Source organism: Ambystoma mexicanum, chromosome 1q (assembly GCF_040938575.1).
Source record: "Ambystoma mexicanum isolate Mex_15411 chromosome 1q, UKY_AmexF1_1, whole genome shotgun sequence".
NCBI lineage: Eukaryota > Metazoa > Chordata > Amphibia > Caudata > Ambystomatidae > Ambystoma > Ambystoma mexicanum.
The window spans coordinates 477,883,586-477,905,187 of NC_090922.1; the positions used below are offsets into that span (position 1 = coordinate 477,883,586).

The 21,602-nt window shown below is 44.4% G+C and overlaps 1 protein-coding gene across 1 annotated transcript in view; it reads right to left on the bottom strand.

The window, feature by feature from the left end:
• Positions 1–16,659, bottom strand: part of LOC138521581 (phospholipase A2 inhibitor CgMIP-I-like) — a 156,291-nt gene extending 139,632 nt beyond the window's left edge. The window contains exon 1 of the mRNA XM_069634528.1: positions 16,522–16,659. Coding sequence (XP_069490629.1) covers positions 16,522–16,573 — 52 coding nt within the window. The 5' untranslated portion in view covers positions 16,574–16,659. The remainder of the gene's footprint in view (positions 1–16,521) is intronic.
• Positions 16,660–21,602: the final 4,943 nt, after the last annotated feature.

The following is a 21,602-nucleotide window of genomic DNA, read 5'->3' on the forward strand; positions in this document are numbered from 1 at the left end:
CCCCTCAGTCACAGAAGCTGTACCGCTATTTTTTTTAAAGTACATTACAGCACTTGTCAAATACGAAAAACACTACCACTTCTCGAACACCATGCTTTTTGGTTGTTGCCAATCAGCCATATGCACATTTATTGTAAATCCACCCAGTTTTTTTTTCAAAACTGTCAAAAGAATACAAAAATGATTCGTCATATTACGTGTGCACAAAATACCAACAAACTTTGTGAACTCATTCGCAATCACGTCAGAAGTATTCCAACCATCAGCATTAATCCTCACCTTCCCACACATTATTTTATAAGTTGCACAAGTGGAACGGTCAGAAGATATTGTTATCCCGAGGGTTCGACCATGTATTTTTTTACAAACGTTGATCTATCACAAACATGTTCAGTGTACCGTACCTCATTTTTCCTCTTTTAGAAACATACGAAATCGTACAGCACAGCACGTCCATCTTGTGCTAATCTTGTCCATTGCTGCATCTGGCTAAAATAAATCGCCCTGACATCACTAAATCATATGGCCCGCCCCTGACCCTCACATAACCAACCCTAGTGATATTCAACACCTTTCTCGATGACGTTCCTCTCCAGCGTAGCCAAATGCGCCCATAAGCACCTACGTGCCGTGACGCAGATCCTGAAAATGAACACACATTGACGTACAACATAGCACATCACATTTTGAAATAATAAACCGTTTTCTTTAAAGAAAACAGTAACACTTTACAATTTGTAAAGTGCTTTTATTTCACAATAAAGTGTCGGCCTACGGCCATGCATCCAAGACTCTAGGCCCTGGCCAAAACCACCGCAGCATGTTACACCCATGGCGGCGTACTAATCAATAGCACACCCATAGGAAAAAATAATGTAATAACTAGATGGACTCAATTTCAATGTTCGCTAACACCACGCGTGTCCTTAGAACAGTTTCAGGGTGCCTGTGCACAGCACGGACAGAAATACTACCCTTATTAGACCCCTCATTTTCTGCACATAGAAACATCCCGAACAAGGCGGGCATAGAGAATACATCATTAACACCTGACACCCAAACAGGTACATTATTTCACCTATCTCTTACTCTCTGAATCTTCCCAAGCACTGTAGGACATCAAAATAGTTTCCGAAACAGCATTTCGCATGGTGAATACATCATTAACACCTGCTGCCCAAACAAGCAGAGTATTTAATCCATCTCTTACTCTGTGAACCTCCCCACGCACTGTAGGAGAGCAAAACAGTTTCCGAAACAGCATTTCGCCTCTGGTGGCGACCGCGCTGTCTTCGGATCCAAGATGTCGGGCGCATCCACACAATCTGACGCATATCACGGCTCGCTGCAGCCAATCGGCGAAGACGTCACGTGTCCGCGTTCATGACGCCACCCCCCTGGCCAATCGGTATCTTGTCCGCGGAGCGAACAGGGAAGTGTGACTGCGGAGCCGACATAGATATCACTCATTTTTTTAGACATATTTTTCAGTCGTTTTAAAGAAAACTACTGGACGAATTATCACCAAATTTACAAAAGCACGCTTTCGGGACCAAGCCCCTGCCCCTGCCACAAATTTGGTGCACATCCGTCCAACAGTTTGACCTGTAGACGTGCGCAAAGTTTTTCCCCCATTCAGTCTATGGGAAAAAAATACGTTTTGGGACCCCCCCCATAACTTTTGCCCCCCAGCACCAAACATCACCAAACTTTGCAATTCAGAGTGCCCCATATACTTCTTTTGTAAAGTTTGGTGAGGATTCGTCCAGGGGGAGCAGAGTTATAGGTTATAGGTCGCCCAAAAAGTGCTCTTCCTATGGAAACAGCAACTTACCCATAACTACACAGCCACTACCGTGTATGTATGTATATATATATATATATATATATATATATATATATATATATATATATACAAGCAAACAAGTGACGAGGCAGTCGCAAAACGCGTTATGCTGCTGAATTTTTGGGTTAAACACTGGAAATGTCATATGCTGATGGTTTTTTAATCATTTTGTGTGATGTTTAATTAAAGAAATAAAGGAAGTTTGTCTACACCTTTGGACCCTGATTACTCATGGTAATCACACCGAAGAGTGCAACTTGACAGCTGGCTTGGATACCAGAAGCAGGAACAGGCGTGTAGTTATGGTTAAGTTGCTAAAATCATAGGAAGAGCACTTTTTCGGCAGCTTATAACTTCGCTCCCCTGGGCGAATCCTCACCAAACTTTGCAAAAAAGGAATATGGCCGGCTCTGAATTTTTTCCCAAGGTTTTGTGCAGGGGGAAGGAGTTATAGGGGGGTTCGCAAAAATGTTTTTCCCATAGACTGAATGGGGAAAAACTTTGCACATGGCTACAGCCTGAACGGGTGGACGGATTTTTACCAAATTTGCGGCAGGAGTGGGGTCTTGGGTCAGAAAGTCTGCTTTTGTGTGTTTGGTGGAAATCTGACAAGTAATTTCTTTGTAAAAAAACTTCAATGTATGTCCCAAAAAATTAGTGATATCTGGGTCCGCACCGCGGACCCATTTCCCTGTTCGCTCCATGGTCAGAAGTGTCATTGGATGGCGGTACGGCGTGGTGTCGGAGAAGATTGGACACCGCTGGTTGTTGGCTCGAGGGAACCGTGCTGTGCGTCAACATTTTTGGGAAAGCCGCCATGGTGTATCGGACGACATTGCGGTAGCGGAAGGGTCTGGAAAATGTACCGTACGCATTGTGTTGGCGGCAATAAGGGAGGGAATGGCTGGGGGAGTGAGAAGTGGTTCATTTTACATATGTAGGCACATATTTTCTGTGGTGATTGGAGGCAGCTGTCGTAACGTTTCCATAGCTTCTGCCGCAACCTGTTTGCAGCGAACTGTTTTCGTGGTGAGTGGTGGCAGGTCATTTGCAGATGGAGAGTGATTTGCACATGACATAGGTTGGGTGGGAGCGCGGGTGGCTCTGCGCTGCCGATGGAATGCAGTAGTTGTGCACATGGAGGCATGCATGGGTGATTGAAGGTGCGGTGGGCCTGTGGAAGGATTACACTATTGGGTGCATGGCCGAAACACTGAGGAGCGTAGGGCTAAACATACACCGCAGGAAGGCATGTTTGACTCTGCATCCGGTACAGGGTGGTGCTTGCATCGTGCGGTGTGTGCACATTGGTTGCAGTAGCATTAGTGCTGCAAACTGAATTTGGTTGGTTGGCAGTGACACAGTACTTTGTGAATGGGAGTGGGTACGCCCATAGCATGTAAATGAAATTATATAGGGGTGCAGGAGAGAGTGTTTTCTTTCTACATTGTGTTAACTGTTGCAATTTGTTGCTGCATACCTACATGGTGGTGTGCAGTTTGGGTAGGACTGCTGGTGGCAGTGGTGTGTATGTGGATGGTCGTAGTTGGTGAAATGGTGCATGGTGGCATTACGTTGCTGTAGGTGTGTTCAAGGCCTATACTGTGTGCATAATTGTTGAAGTAGGCCGAATGTTGTGAAAATGTTGTGGTTAGTGACACAATACTTTGTGAATGGCTGTGGGCAGAGGTGGTGGAGGATGTGGTATGTTTGTGCATTCTGGTAAGCGCGACCTGTGTTCGTGATTGGGTGTTTTATGGTGTGGGGGAGTTGGGGTGAAGTGTTGCTACCTGCGTGTGGCCACATGGCCATTATGTTAACTGTTGCCATTTGTTGCTGTGTAGCGCCATGGCGGTGTACAGGTTGGGTAGGAGTGTTGGTGGCAGTGGTGTCTATGTGGATTGTCGCAGTTGCTGATATGGAGAAATGCATGGTGGCATTACGTTGCCTTGAGTGTGTTGAAGGCCTAGACTATTGGATGCATGGCCAAAGGCCCTAGGCCGTAGGCCACGCATTCAAGAGCCTAGGCCTTGAGGACAAGCACAGCAGTAATGCATTTTTCAATCTGCATCAGTTAGAGGGTTGTGACATGTAAGGAATGGGTGTGGAGCACATTTAAGCCGTTATAGGCCACTGTTGGAAACAAATTGTGGTTAGGTTGGCAGTGGCACAATACGTTGTGAATGGTAGTGGGTACGCCCATAGTATGTGATTGAAAGTGTACAGAGATGCAGGAGAGAGTGTCTTGTTTGTACATTATGGTAACGGTTGCAATTTGTTACTACATAGCTCCATGGCGGTGCCCTGTGGTTGGAGATGCTGTAGTGAAAAGTCACGCTGTGTGGGCACTGGGTGCCATGCTTGTATACTGTCATTATGTTACAGGGTATGGTTGAAGGGAAGCTTATACGTGCTTGCATAGTGTGTTATGTGCACAATGCTTGCAGTATGGGCAATGTTGTAAACATGTTGTTATGTTGGCCATGAAACAATCCTTTCTGAGAGGAAGTTGGTAAGACAATAGTATGTGAATGAAAGGGCGTAGGGGTGCCGGAGACAGTGTAATGTTTATACATTATGGTAACAGTTGTATGTAATGATGTGCATGTTCATTGCGGTGTCAAGGTTGGTTAGGAGTGCTGGTGCAAAGCGTATATTGTGCATTATATGGTTGTGGTGATAGTTGGGAAATGCTACAGTATTTGGTGTGCGGCAGGACATGTTGCAGTGAGAAGTTTTGTGGTTTGGCCACAGGGTGCAGTGCGTATGTAATGCGGCTATGGAAGTGGATATGGTTGAAGGGCAGTTTATATCTGGTTGGCCACTCTGTTGTGTTCCGATTTAATGAAGTAGGTCCAATGTAGTGAAGGTGCTGTGCATAGGTTGGCAGTGACACAATATCGTGTGAATGGTAGTGCGTAGGGGTGGTGCAGGCTGCGCTATGTTTGCGACTTCTGCTAAGTGTGACACGTTTTTGTGAATGGGTGTTTTATAGTGTGAGGGAGTTGGGTAGACCCGCCGCTAAGTATGTAACGTTTGTGCATAATGTTAGGTGCCCACATGGTCGCTTGCTTGAATGTATAGTGTTGTGGTGGGTATGGAAAGGGTTAGCAATGGTGTGTGCATAGCCAAAGGTGTCCTGGGTGCGTGTTAGGATGTTTGTGGATGCTGCAATAGTGCATTCTTTAGCAGAGGTTTCTGGTGGAGGAGCTTTGCAATCAAACGGAAAGTGTACTGAGAGTGTTTAACGTAAAATAAGGAGTGGTGTATAGAAATGACAGTGTGCAATGCAGAGGTTTTGTATGTGATTGGTGCATGCGTGTTTTGAAATGTGACAGCACCCAATTCGGGGAGCACTACAAAAGGTGAAAGTGGAAAGGGAAGAAGTATTGTGAGAGCTTTACTGGGTCGTGGCCCTCACGTTAGATGGGAAAGCGCACGTGCATATCCTCCTGTTATGAGCAGGGTGGAAATGGAAATGGAATTGTGGGAAATAGGCAATTAGGAGTTTAGGGCTTGGTTCATAGGAAGGGGCTGTACCATTTCGTCACAATACTGTGTGTGAGGGTGGTCAACATGGAGAGACGCACAGTACTTATAGTCAGTGATACCTTTGTGCGCCATCTGCACAGGCGTTGCGTGTAAAGAGGCGTTGCTGGTAATTTCGGGTTGGAAGGAGTCAACGCTTTCTGGACCTGTTCGGCGGGATGGTTCGCCTTTGCAGATATGTGGCGTCCGTCACAAACATGGACTGTGTCGTGGTGCACTATGGAAGTGTACATTTGGGTTACATGTTGTGTGGACAATTAATCCGTCTCCTGAAGAGGTTGCTGACCACAGTGATGCGTATTTTTCCAACTGCCAAGGTGCTTTTCTCAGGCATAACGCCAAGAGCAGTGTGGGTCCATGACGGTGTAATTTGTCCCCAGCCAGAGGTCGGAAGGTGTGTTATAAACAAAATTATGCGTCAGTTTATGCAGACTGCTGGCATGTTTTCCACCCACTATGAGATCATAAGGTCGCAAAATATGCAGTGGTTCCGTAGAAATGGCATTTATTTGAGTGCCATTGGCAATGCCATTTTCTTTTACACCGTGCAAGAAGCATTGACCAGAATGTTGTAAAAATGTGAAGAGAGCCCAACAGAAACGCATATAAAGAGAAAATACAAAAAAGAATTGTTCTCACGCACGTAACAAAAAAAACACACTTTATATATATATATATATACGCTGGAAAACTGAATCCCCTACCCAGTTTCATATTGTTTACCACCCATCCCCCCCACCTTCACTATCACAAAAAGGTAGTGGATTACGCGCCACATCCTGGGTGGCTATGTGGATGTATGTGGATGGAGAAATCGTGCATACTTTCATTGACCTTTGTAGTGGACGTGCTTTGGAATTCGCACAACATTTGTGCTGTAAATGTGTAACGGTACATTTCAAGTGTTGTGCAGGAGTGACAGTGTTCGATGATGGCGGCTTTAATGCGATTGGTGGAGGCGTTTGTGCCTCTTTACTAGTAACCCAATGAAGTGTGTGCAAACAGAAGAAGGACTGCTCCAGTTTTACAGCGGTGCCGCCCACGCGCTACTTTGGGAGGCGTATGTGCCAATATCTGTCCTTTACACCATATACCCAATTGCCATGGCAGTGTGGGGATTAGCCAATCAGGTAGTGTGGGTGTGGTTAGCAGGAAGGGGAGGTGAAACGGTTGCACATTATACTGTGCGTACTGAGGGTGGCAGACATGGCGAAACGTATTGTGTTGACTGTAAGTGATTCCTTTGTAATAGATCCGCCAGCTATGCCTGCAAAGAAACATTGATGGCAATTTTGGTTTGGAAGGAGTGGACACATTGTGGAACACTTTGTATGAGTGCAATTTCTTCGATATGCATGCACTTTGTAAAGACCTCACCACGTTTCCAGTAGTACATGTTATCGTAATTCATTACGGTGGCATGCATATGGGTCACCTGCCTTGCTTAGATTTGTTCCGTAGATTGAGGAGGTTGCTGGATGTCGCGAGGATGCTTTTTTGCACCGTCAAGCTGCTTTTCTCATCTATAATACCGCGAAGAGTATGGCCTACTGCTCATGGATGGTGTTCTGAGCCAGACGAAGGAAGGTGTCTCATCAACAGAAGCATGTACACTTTTTTGTACGCTCGTGGAATGTTCTTTTGCAACAATTACCTTATTACTTGTGGAAATGCAGAGTTTTTCCAAGAAAATAGCATTTTGTTGTCATCCATTGGCAATGCAGTTTTGTTTGCTCGTCTACAGGATGCGGTGAAGCGTTCACTGAACTAATGTGTGTAGAAGAAAACAGAAAAGCTACTAAAAACAGACAAAAAAAGGTGTTTTTGCAGAAGAATCTACACAAAAAAAAACAACAGATTCTTTTAAAAATCGTCCCTTACTATGAACTCCCCCTGCCCCAGTTGCAAGTTATTCCCCCACGCCTGCACGTAGCACGATCACATGTGGGGATTTTGCAGGTGGCGGCCACGAAAATGGAACTATGGGGATTGTCAAATGAGTTGGTTAGGATGTGCAGCAATAAGAAGAGGGACTCCTTGTTACACTCACCTGGTTTCCACAGGGGCACGGAACGTAGCTCGACTGCGGCGGTCTCCACCACCGGATAAGATGAGGTAATGCCAAGGTAAGTTTCAATACTTGCACGATTCAAAAATGTCCAACAAGTGATATTGTTCTTTCGTGCTATTAATCTGCTGTCTCCTTTTATTTCTGCAGGTGCGGCGCCGCCGGAGCGAAGGTTGTGTAATGGTGACTCGCGGAACCGCAAGTGAATACTGCTTCTGGTGAGTATTATGCTGCGCGAGATTGAATGTCCTTTAGCGAAGCGCAGCTCACCTGTTGTTTTCTTTCCTTGTTCTGCAGATGCGGCTGCACCGGGACGGCGATCACGTGAGAATGCCTCGTTGAATCACGTGGACATACAGCGCTTAGGTGAGTATCATGCTGCGCTACGCTAATTGTCTTTAAGCTGGTTCTAACGTAGTGCGGTTAACTGATGTTCCTTTTTCTGTAGATGCGGAGACTCCTGAGTAATGGTGATGGAGTATCAGGTAAAGCTCTTGTTCTAATCTGTGATCTCTCCTTCCTTTGCAGGCGCGGATCGCGATGACCAGGATGGGCATGGCTGAAGACAGGACTGGAGCTGCAAGCACGGTGAGTGTTACGCTGCAGGAGTGCAGAATAACGTGAAGCATGTTCTGTTCTTCGGGCGTGGTTTAAATAGCTTCCCAGAAGTAGTTCCCAGGTAAAGTAGTCCCTGCACCACACCTTATCAAATATTCTCCAGATAAAGTAGTCCCTTCAACCAACCTCAGACTGGGTTGTACATGGTTCTGTTACTTGATAACCTGTCTTGCCTGAACGGCGCCAGGACTGAGTCAAGGAAGCCCTTAGGCAATCCTTTGGGGCCTTAAAGGTCCCCATGGGTGCCAGTACTCTGGGCTGACTGGTCTGCTCCTGATGTCTGGGGGCAGGCACTGTGACACTCCTGCTGCACTGGGACCGGCCCTCGGCGTACTTGGGGACTACGTGCCACATTCGACGCTCCTCACCATGCTGGCCTATGGAAATGGGACTGTAGCGATTGTGGTATCAGGTGCTGCTCAGGGTGTGCATCAGAGGAAAGCACGCCAACAGGAAGAAGGACTCCTCCTGCTTTACTGGGGCACGGCCTGGCAGTACTTGGAGAAAGGCACGTGCCATATTCTGCGCTTATGAGCATGCTGGCCAATAGAAATGGGACTATGGCATTTTCCCAATCAGGTGCTTTGGGTGTGCGTCACAGGAAAGGGAGGCATTCACTTTCCCCATTACTTTGTGTACTGCGGCTGGCAAACATGGCAGTTTTTGTGGTGGGTGATGGCTTTGTGGAAGATCTGTGCGTGTATGCCCTCCAAGAAGACATGTCTGGTAATTTCGGTTTGGAGGGAGTGGACGATTTGTGGAGTATTGTTGAATCGTGCTGTTTCGGTGGACTGCTTCTAGAATGTCGACGCGTGTCCTCTTCGTCAACTGTACATGTGGTGATTGTGCACTTGGGAGCTTTCTTTATGGGTTACATGCCTTGTTCCTGTGTGTTCCGTCAACTGAAGATTAAGATGAAAGCAGTGCAGCACATTATTCCCACTGCCAAGGTGCTTTTCTCAGGTATACCCCCGAGAATAGTGTGGAAGTATTCCAATGATTCCTGTTGCCAGCTAGAGGTAGGGAGGGGACTTATCAACAGAAGCATGTGTGACTTTTTAAGTGCTGCTGGGATGTTGTACTGTGAGAATAAGAACATTGGTTCGTGATACGTACACCTTTTCACGACAAATGGCATGTCTTTGTCGTACAGTGGCAATGAAGTGTTGTTTTGCAATCTACACACTGCACTGAAGAGCCTATTGTAAGAATGTGAACTAACATTGAAAACACACATTTATGTATGAAAACAGCAAAAACAGTGTTTCTAGGGAAGCACCTTTAAAAAGAAACATGAAAAAAAAACACCAGCAAAGACCCCAAAGGTTCTTTTCAGAGCCACCACACCTACCAACATCTGCTTCCCTGGTTCAAAGTTATTCCCCCGCACGCTCTCAGCATGAAAAGTCTGCAAATATCGTGATAGTTGCAGGGTGGCACGTGTTACATACGCCCCTTTTGCAGATGACGCTCATAGCAATGGGCCTGCAGAGACTACGGGATTGTTACAAAGTTTGTGGGTCTGGTCTGTACGGACAGACTGTGCTACAGCCTACAGATGTATTTGTGGATAGAAATGCAGAGGATGCGGCTATGGCTGTGTGTTTTATGAGGCACAGCGTGCTGGTTTTAGGCAATTTCGACATACATTGACTGAAAGTGAATGGACAACACTGTGCAGTGGTGTCTCATTTTTTAATCTATGATGTGAATGTGTAGTTCTATGGAGTAGCTACAATGAAGTGCCTGATTTTGGTTTCTTTGTGTGACACTTTGGTGGCAAGCAATCATGCCGATATTATTGTTGGTGATTGTGCAGGGAAAATTGCACAGTGTGTTACATGAGTTTGAGGGCCGTTTGTGATGAAGGAGGCATTTGCCCAGTTCATGCATCTGTTTCCGATCTTTTGCATACGTTTTTACCACATTATGAAACCAATGTGGGGGCGTTATTTTCTATTTGGTCTGTGAATGCAGACAGCACGGTACATTGCAAAGAAGTGCACTTCTGCCTTTGTGCCATGTGCCAATGACATACTTTGCCCTTGGGAATATGACGTTTTACAGGAGGAATACTTTTCGTAAGCTATAACGTTCATCTTAGCATGCCAGCAATCCCGATTTTTGTACACCCAATCTACATTGGTTAGGTGCCCTTCTTCAAAATATTCTTTTTTTTTGTAGTTCGTTTTGCGCTGTGACTCTCTTGAAAATGCTCTGCAACACGTAAACAAACCGTACAGCCACCCCCTTTCTAATCGATTCCACTACAGTTTTTACCACACTGCCATACATGTATCCATGTGTGCATTGGCAATTCCGTTGTTGATCTGTGAAAGGTGCTTTCTTTATGTACCTTTTGTTCCTTTCCCAGTTAATTTTCATTTATCATGCTGTTCTCACACACGTCACAGAAAAAACGACAGCAAAGGTCAGGTACAGAAGGGGCAGCACCTACTTTGATACTCTATAGGACGTGCCAGGAGACAGAATTATTGGGTGGCCCTCACGTACGTAGGCACCAATCATTGTAATGCTCCCGTAAGGACCGTTCCCACGCACTTCACAGTACCTTCCGTCTGTACAGTAGCACATTCCAGTACATGCACAATACAATGCCCTTTGCTGGTTAAGGGTCTGCAGTGCGGCACGTGGTTTGCTAAGGTTGTTTTAGAGCTCTGCTGCCCTACAGGAGTGCCCCTTTTTTTGCCCGTAGCAGATGTGGGCAATGCTGTATATGAAAGTAGGATACGTAATTGTTGGAAGGGCAGTATCCTGCCCACTGGTCCCCTGTGCTTTCATTTCAATTGTCGTCACATGCAGTATAAACACTTTGTGCTGTGCCATTAGTGTTAGGGATAGCGTTCACGGATATGCATACATTGTGGAATACAAGAATGTTTACAACAACGGGAAACACAGCTTCATTACGTGCCGCAGGAAGCCATTTATTGTGTGCGACCAATGCAGCTAACACGCTTTTCTAACCACCACTAAGGTTGTTTGCGCTCTTCATATTCTGATGTTTTTTTATTTGCCTTTAGATGCACTACTACGTGCGTGAGGAAGGTGCACCAGCTTTGCAATTTTGCAGACTTAGTACAAACTGTCCCACCTGCAGTTACATGTTTTCTTCAACTGCACGACCGGCAGGTGAGATCTTGATACTTTCAGTCACACTGCTGAGTGTACACACAATGTATCTGTTTAACGGATCATGGAAAGACAAGCAGCAGATAAATCAAAGTAATGGGACATTTACCACACCCACGTGACACTGCAGGTTACTGTTCCTTGTTCACCAGTGGCCGTTATACAGTTAGGGGGGCTTTAGCCACAAATTGATAGGTTTACAGAGCCACCCAGGAAGTCGCAGCAGTACTTTAAATGTAGTAGCCTACTGCATGAATCCGTAGGGCTAGCGGCAGGGGCGGTGTTACCAGCATACAGTGGATGACCTATGCATGGGTTTAGGTGTGGAACGGAAACACGTGCCCTTGCCCAACTACTTACAAGTCCATTGGAAGATGCGGACTTGCGGCCACTAATGGAGTCCTACGGATATCTGCATTGTGATTGCACATACGACAATTAGGTGCAGCGTCCCTAGGAAACGTCCATACTGCACATCTGTAGTTAACTTGGCCAGTAGTGTGTGGTACAGATTTATCATTCATTGTTAACAGAAAAAGAGAGCCTCCTGATTTGCTATGTACATCTGTAATTGGTACGATGCACCAACTCCATTCGGAACAGTAAGGGGTAGCGCAAATGGATACATACACCAGACAATTTGCCCTTTACACACGTTTATCGTGAGGGCAGGCAAGGAATCAGTAACAAACTGTTGTTAATGGGACGTTATGGTTCTGTTGCCTTACCAAATACCTATCCTCTTTACAGAAAACAGTATGCTAAAGCAACGGTCTGCTTACAGTGCCCTACTAAAAACCCATGAAATTCACTAACAAATATATAGTTAAAGGGACGTTATGGTTAAGTTGCACTAGCAAAAACCTAAAACCTATGTAATTCGATGGAAAAATGTTGTTACAGGGACGTTATGGTTACAGGTAAAACCCACAAAATTTGACAGTTATGGTAAGCTAAGCAACCATAACTCGTGCCACCAGTGTGCACTGCAAGGACTAACACCCATGACCTCAACGATGGCATCACAAATCTCATTCATGACATCACTCATGACATCACATGTGCATTTACTTTTCATAGGAAGCCTCCTCAAGGGATTGTTATTGTAATGGTGGCAGAAAACTATAAAAGAATATTGGAAGAACTATCATGAGAGAAGTATGTCATGGAGGAATTAATTGCTATACACACCATAGTACTACACACGTTTTCAGTGTATATGAAGGAACTCATGTGCAAACGTAGCCATTATCTGCACCATGGCTCATGGAAGTGTGAGCTTCAAAATCTTTCCATGTTACATAGTGACAATATTAATGCTTTCGTTTTAGAGTGTTGGGTACTGTGAAACATGTAAGAAGTAGCTACCATTGCATTTATAACTACATATTTGCACTATTGCACAGAAACCATAAAGACAGCATAATGCATACAAACATGACCATATGCAAGGGACTTGCAGTAAGCTAAAAAGCAGCAGTATTACCAGAAACTGTTCATAACATAACTGATTATCTTCGTGCACAGAAACCAGTGCTGTGTTTTATACTTTCCTCTTCCCCTATATGCATATGTATTATTTAATGTGAGTGAACCGTAAAGAAAGGTGTGTAAGAACATATGAGAAGGTTGCCGTACACAAATATAGAACCTTTTCAATGGTTTGTTTAATGACTGTTAGTGAAGAAAAGCAGCTGCCCTTCTTAGGGTAGTGAACAAAACAGAGGGAGAGGGAGCCACACATGTGGTGTCATGAGTGATGTCATGAATGAGATTTGTGATGCCATCTTTGATGTCGTGGGTGTTAGTCGTTGCAGTGCACACTGGTGGCACGAGTTAGGGTTGCTTAGCTTACCATAACTGTCTAATTTCGTCGGTTTTTCGGTTTTACCTGTAACCATAACATCCCTGTAACAACATTTTTCCATCGAATTTCATAGGTTTTTGCTAGTGCAACTTAACCATAACTTCCCTTTAACAATGTTTTTGTTAGTGAATATATATATATATATATATATATATATATATATATATATATATATATATATATATATATATATATATATATAATTATTATTATTATTATGGCATATATTTTGTAACAATAACATTTTTGAGAGAACTTCTCCTTTAATCCTGGATATTACTGTGTTGTTCAAAGCCTAATGGGTTTGTTGGACGAGAGTGGAGACTAGGATGTCAATTCACCCAAATGCTAGGGGTAGTGGATGTGATGTCATATGCTCAGTGACATCACAAGAAGTGACACCACATGACCATTTGGTTCTGATGAGGTCACATGAAGTGATGCCGGACAGACTTTACCCCCCTTATAGATGAAAGTCCTCCTCATAAAATCTCAGTTTCCTATGCAATAACTCAGCCATCTGCTTTCCTATTTCAGAAACTCCACAGTTTGATGCTGTGACCACCTTTCACTAATGCCCCCATGATCTTTGTGAGTCACTGCCAAAGTCCCCCAGTTATGGATTATGCCACTATGTGCTAGATGTTTGCTGTCTACATTCTATATATGTTTCCTCCGAGTCTCTTTTCCCTCATGTTTAGTTAGGCTCCTTGCTCTCTTAACTTTGTGGTGACTTCTTATGTTTCTTATGTTTCTTTGGTGTGTCCTATTGCACAGCTAGATCATCTCAGAATTCTCTCTGCTAGTGCCTTTTCCCGTACTTCCATATGCATTGCTAGTTGCAGCAGTATCTTTCCTGTTTCGTTGCATGTCATGCGTTGCATGCTATACGTGGAGGCCACACTTCTTTTCGTCTCACTCCCCACTTCAAATAAATTAATAAAGGAGTTCCATATAGTAAATGCTGTGATCCTGGCTTGGCACCTCGTAGTGCCTAGTAACTCTCACAGACAGAACACATCTGTGTTTCTTATGGTAGATCGAAATGATAACCAAACTACTTAATTCAACATAAAATGTAACAACATTTTAAAATTACACATTACAATTCTTTATCTTTTATTAACTTCCTTATCCAATCTCAAAAATGTAAAACGCTTAAAATGAATTATATGTATTTCCCATTTATCAGTCTCTGCCAAATGCATTCTGTTTGTAAAAATACTGTCTCTCTCACAAATGTATTGAAACAGCCTTGTCACAAATCATCACTGTCATTTTACGCACAATGAACACGTGCTTGAGTGCTTCAATCATGCCCTTTACTTAATCTACAAACGCTAAATGTAATTCGAATACATCTCCATGCATCCATAATTTCACGTGTGTCCAATCTATTTAATTGAAATTTCATGAAATCTCTTCTCTTGTTTTGGACAGAAAACAACTATAGTATTTCTGTAAGGGCATGTATTCCGGAAAGACGCAAATATATTCGATTGAGAGGTTTGTTGATGTCCAAGTGCCTCACGTTTTTCAGCCAAACGTATTTAATCAGTTTATTTTTAGTTTCTTTCATAATTGTGTTAGTTGGCCAAACCCAATCCTCAATAATCTCCATTTTTGTCAACCACGTTTTAGTTTGGTCTCAGAATGTTAATATCTGTTGTGAGTGCACGTTTGGACTTTTACGAAAAAGCTGTAATCAGAGACTGCATTAATCAAAAACCTCTCTTCTGTATCTTCCATTTGTAGTTCTCTGGCACTGCTCTTTTCTTTGCACAAGGGCAAGCCTCACTAATTTGGCCCTCTTTTATCAAGTTACTTGCCATTGTGGCGTTAACGTCTGCAAGCCTCCCTGTGATCTGCCATCTCAGGAGAACGGGTTGTTACGAGAGTAATTGTACCTTTAATTCCTGGAACTATTAATCAGAGCTGTGTTTGTACTAATGTTGCCACCTTCAGGGGCTAAGACTATTGACTCTCACATCAACATCTTTGAGCGCCTGGAGACCATGCAAATGGCAGTGGCATAAATCAACATAACATAACATCTCCAGAACCATCTCCTTTCTTTGACTGCTTTTTCCCACATCTACCGTTTGCTGACTCTCCAGTGATTGCAGTAATTCTGTATTCACGCCCACATACAGGCCTTAATTTACCATGGAGACACTCAGTACAGCTTTCGTGTTACTCCGCAGATTATTCATTTATTTTTATTTTTTATGTTTTAATTTATATAGCGCACAACAGCCCGTGGGCATCACAGCGCTGTTACAGAGCTAGGTAAGTTGCTTAATGTTATACATACATATGGGTGTAGCCGTTCGTTTGGTTACAGGGAACGTGAGCACGCATGACTAAGAAAGAAGTGTGAGCAGAGGTTATACATTTTATAATATTATAATATTTCCACTTTTCTGTAATTCCTCTCTAACATTGTGTACATTACTCTGATGTAAATTACTCCACGTTAGACCGCTAATTTCAACTGGAAATGTTCCTCTTTGTGAATCTTGTGCAATTTACACAGATTGTATACAGTAATGTATGTCAATACTTACCCTAAAGAAATAGATGCTATGTAATTTGACACTATTTTGTTTGGTACACATGACTTTTCATGTTCCAGAACATAAATTCCTGCCTGATAAATTATTTAACTATCAACGTGATAGAAGTGTATTTTCTAGTAATAGGACCTCATTATGAGTCACCCGGTATGGAAATAATGGTGGCGGTAAATCCGCCCCCACCGTTGTTTCCATACCGGGTGATCTCGAGTTCTGCAGGCGGAGGTGTCATTCCCGCCAGGTCAGACCTGTAGGCGGACGTGGAAACACCGGCACCATCACGAGATGGTGCCGGTGTTTCCACTTCCCATTCCCATTAAGTCCTGTCGGACTCAGTGGGAATGGGGATTTACCAAATTCCGCCTCAGGAATACCCAGGTCACCGGGGTCGTAATGCCCCGGTAATTCCGGGAATCACGGAGGCGGAATGGTAATACGAGTCCGGCGGTAACCTGCCGGAATTTCAGGCACGGTTACCGCCGGACTCGTAATGAGGCCGATAGTCTTATCAGCAATTCCACCATTGACTTTCGGGATGACGAGGCTGGTTTCTCTGTTCTCACTCCCAATTTTTTAAACTCATTTACAGCAATTGTAGGAGTTTGGGTAGCAGGTTCTCTGTGTAATTAGTAGGTGTTTGGTTGGGGGGTCACGGTGCATTAGGGCATCCGCTTTTGCTGTATTAGGGGCTGGTATTGTTTGTCCCCTAATGGAAGGACCTCCTCCAACACCATTCCTTTCTCAGTCAACCTCGAAATTCTGGGCATTTGTGTGAGTTACAAATGAAACAATTCAAAATATGCAGACTTAAGAAAATAATGCAAAGAAAGTAATCATATCTCACCTTCAGTGATCACAGCAAACAGGACGGCCACGGCTGTGAGGAGCATCCTCATGGTTCTGGTTAGTGGATGGAGCTGGGTGATGCAGAGGAACCTAAAGTGTGCAGCTTCTCTTATCCTCTGTACAGCTCCTCCACAGGACATGACTTTTATACTGTTGAAATGAAGAAGGTGGAGTCCCTATTTGATGGGAGGAGGAGCAGAAGTGGCAGGTCTGCTGTTCCAACTGCTGTGTGATTGGGTGCACTGTTGATGCTTCTGTAACACGCCCCTAGCAGTCCTCTAAAGAACCGTGTAGCATGATGTAATGCACTCCAACCCAACAACGACTTGGTTTAATGGAGAGATGTTGCCTTTCTCCTCCTTCGGGATTACAGTTTCAAAAATAGAAGTACACTTTTTATAAATGTGCGTACCATAAAAAAAGTCCATCGTTATGGTGATAAAGGTAAAAACATGTGGACTTCAATTTTATAATATCCCCTATTAGTTGGAGCGTGTACTGCACGAGGTAAATTATCCATATTTACAGTATGCACTACTTTGCATAGTCCCCCATGTCGTAAATTTCCCATGTGATCAGAACACAAAAGGCCAGATGTTTTTACTATTACAACCACTTCATTATGATGTCCAGAGGGACTGCTTTAGTGGATAGTGCAAAGCACACTGCCCCACTAAGTGTGCTGCAGCTCCTCCTGTTTACCCCACTTAACGCAGTGCCGCTGGAAGATGTAGTAAAGTGCTTTCGAATCTTGAATAACCTTGCCTGCTGGTCTTTCCCCCAGTGTGAAAATGGAACCCCATGACATTTTAAACAGAAGTGGAGCTAGAAGCAGGGAAATCAAACATAACTTGAAGTGTTAATTGTAAGTGGAAAGGAAAACACAATTTCCACTCGCTCACTTCTAAGAACCGTAACTTCTAAAGGAAAAACAAGGACACATTTTGCCACACTCCCCTCTCCTTTATCCAGTGACAAAAGAAGCACTGGAGTGTGTGGATACTACACCGACTGCTTTGCACGTTTTAAGTAGCGTGCTTTCAAATCCCTGGCAGGTTTAAGGCAGGGACACGCAGTTTAAATGCGGCAACTATTCAGCGAGTTATTCATTTACTTTTCAAGTACTCATGTGTGCAACGGCGATCCAAGTGTGCGTTAGTAATTAAGTTGTTTTTTTATAGTAATTCACCATGAAAGGACTGCCAAGTAGTTTACATGCCGACAACATCTGCCACAGTTGGTAAAGTGAAGGGTCAGAGTCATACAAGCAATCACTCACCTGCACGTATTTAAGCAAGACTCTGGTTTATTTATCACTGCGAAGCTTGGCTTGAAGAGGAGCAAGTAGTGGTTGTCTAAGTAATGGGATTGGATTCAGTGTGAGGCCAAAGAGCACTAATAGAGAGGTTAGTACCGTCATTCGACATGTGGCTCCTCAATCTTCAGCTGGCCTTACAGCACCATTCTATAGAAGCAGTGCGTCATTTGTGTGGATGATTGCCAGGGCTCAGCCCTGGCACTTATTGTCTCAGACTCACTTTAATTATGCAGTGGTGGTAGTCAGTGCATCCATCAACCACTAATATGACGGCACTGATGGGAGCAGCTATGGGTGGTCACAACAGTGGTGGGGAACTGCCCACCCTCAACGTCACAGGAGTGCTAGAAAATGTTTGGGTGTTGGCACTTATTTTTTCCAAATTAAGCACTGTATAGAAGTAAAGTTATATGAGGACACCACAGCTACATGGTTTTGGGGCACTGAGAGAGCAGATGCACAGAAGACCTACATTTGCTTCATTTACTAGATCTCCAAATTTAAAACCTCAAGACCACTTCATGCACTTCCATTCACTTTACCTTCTCCACATTTTGTGCTTGCATTAAAGGCAAAGCCATCATGCATGTTCTTACACTCTAGTGTGAGGGGGGATTTGTGCATCCAGCAAGTGAATGTTTATTTAGGGTGTCATTGATTTTTCGACAACATGTTGAATTTTCACACATGGCAGGGGTGGGGTCAAATATGCAGCCAGGAAGGAGGTGATGTTTTCCTACTGTGGGATTTATTTTTGTACTGGCGTTAAGGGCAAAGTGAACATATGTGTTCTTATATGTTAGGGGGCATTTGTGCAGCCGGCAAGGAGATGATTCCTTAATGTGGTATGTTTATTTTTTATTTTTTAAGGTTGTTAAGGGCAAAGGCAACATGATACATCTTCTTACATGTCAGTAGGGGAGAGCATTTGTGAAGCCAGCATTGAGATGTTTTCTCACTGTGGCATGACATGTTTTGCTAGCGTTACGGAGAATGCCAATGTGCTGCTGGAAATGCCTTATGAAGGACAAGGCCTCCTATCCTTGTCCTACCACTTCTCTGTGTGTATTTCCTCTATGATTTCTGCCACAAAGGTCCCACCTGGACCTCTGGCAGTGCAGCTCTTCATTCCTATGTTTTGGTGAACATCACCCATGGGATAACCTTATGGCACCCATGGGTGGGAGTACACCCTTGTACCTCTTATGTGTGTTTTTGGGCACCTGTGTGTTGCTCACAGAGCAGGGTATGGGCTGGCGGCAGCTACATGCTGACTTGAATGTGGCTCTGAGTTTCATCCATTTTGGGATACCCAGGCCCTTCCATAGGAATCAATGGATTCCTGACAGAAGGCAAGATGGTTTTGATATAAACTAGTCTCCTTCTCAATCATGGAACACCGGAAGGTATGTAGTTTACATGTAGGTTTATTCCTCTTAGTTAGCAAGTAGAGAAAGCACTGGGACATCCATCCAGCCCAGCACATTAAATCCAACTGACACCAGTGGAACCCAGCACTCCAAACAACCATCAACAATCCACAAGAATGTCAATGACATCACCACACCAACACTCCACATGGAATGTCATTGACATCACCACACCATCATAACAAACACATAAGCATAATCCAGCCCAGCACAGATTATGACATATCTCCTTCCCTTACACTAACACATCACAACACCCATAACACCGCCAACCACAAAGTGGATGAACACCTCAATCATCACACAGAACTAAACAGCTCATATCTGCTCAGAAACAACTTCCAACTGAGCCCATGTGCTACTCCACAAATCTGGGAAGAATCTTAATGAAAAGCACCAACTAAAACCCACACCACAGGCCCTACCCAAGCCTGAACACCCACTCAACTATCAACCCGCTAAAGCACCATCACTATGTCCCGCTGAGAACAATGGCAGAACTCTGATCCCACCACCAGACCACTCAAGTACATACGCAGCACTCTGATCTACCACCAGACCGCTCAAGTACATAGGCAACACTCTGATCCTATCACCAGACCTTACAATAACCTAGCAGAACTCTGATCCTCCCACCAGACCGCTCACGTACATAGGCAGCACTCTGATCCTATCACCAGACCCTACAGCATCATATCCCATACAACCACACTATCCCCATAACTTACCCATGACCAGACAACATCTGGCTGCTCCTTAGCCAAATCACAGACAGCACCACACTGCCCCATAAACTGACCAGGCAGCACCTAACTGCCCCTTAACCAGAACATAAACAGTAGCTCTCTACCTCATAAAATGACCAGCCAGCTCTAACTGCCACTTAACCAAAACCTAGAGAGCATCTCACACTGATCAGGGGGTACCTAACTGCCCCTTAACCAATAACCAAAGCATAAACAGCACTTCACTGCCCCATGAAACCACCAGACAGCACCACACTGCCCCTTCCATATAAGCAGCTGCCCCTTAACTCAAAACATGGACAGCGCTAAACAACACCTCACTGCCCCTTGAAACCACCAGACATCACCTCACTACCCCTAAAATAACCAGACAGCACTTGGCTGCCCCTAACCAAAACATAGACAGCCTCTAACTGCACCTAAAATAACCAGACAGCACCGGACTGCCCCTTGAGATGATCAGACAGCCCCTTAACTCAAAACGTGGACAGCCTTAAACAGCACCTCACTGCCCCTTGACATCGCCCAACATCAACTACCCCTTACCAAAACATAGACATAACTGTAATGCCCCTTCAGCACAGCATATGGAAAGCACTGACTACCCCTAACCGGACCCTAAGCAGCACCTCACTGCACCTCCTGGAACACGCAACACCTAACCGCCCTTCCTAAAACAACTGAATGGCACCTCACTGCACACCAGATGCCCCTGAACCAAAACCACTTCCTAAAAACAACTGGAGAGCACTTCACTGCACACAAGATGCCCCTTAACACATGACCAAAACATGGAAACACCTCATTAAACCTCTAAAATCCCAGGCAGCACCTCACTACCCTCCCAACTGCATCACCCCACAACACCTACTGCAACCCATCACCTCAAATTGCATACAACCACGGCATGGACAGCACCGCTCGGCCCCTAAACCCCACAATATAGAAAGCACTGCTGCCCCTAAACGCAAATTATGAGCAGCACCAGATGGAACATCACTGCCCCTCAACCCCAGGCCGCATCTCTCATTACCTTGTTTACCTCACTGCCCCTTATAAGCACCAGGCAGCTCTCTAAAAATATGACCAGGGGACATGCCCCTACGAAGACACATATAACATCACAGGACATCACAAATTCATAGACACATACCCTCGGACATATATTGAGCATCCACCCAAAACACCCCAACCAAAGTTCCCAATGAACACAACACGTTTATCATGCCCAAAGTAAAAATGCAATATGTCATTATGAATCAATGCCCATCAAACAGTCGAACCCACCCCCAAAGTCCAACCTGTAAAAACAAAATTGCAAGTAAAACAAGTCCCAAAAACATTCAGCAAACGTCCATGCTGTAAAGGAAAACGTTAAACACATTTCGCAATGGAGTCCATCCTGTAAAACTTTTAAATATTCCCAACAATCCCGAACCCATGCATCACAAAACATGTACTACAACTCATGACGTCAAAGTACAAGGAAAACCCTCTGCTGCAAAAATCAATCAGATGAATCCCACCCAGCATTAACTGCCAAAATCCATGGGAAAAATCCTCGGCACTTAAGTCCCTGCGCCAA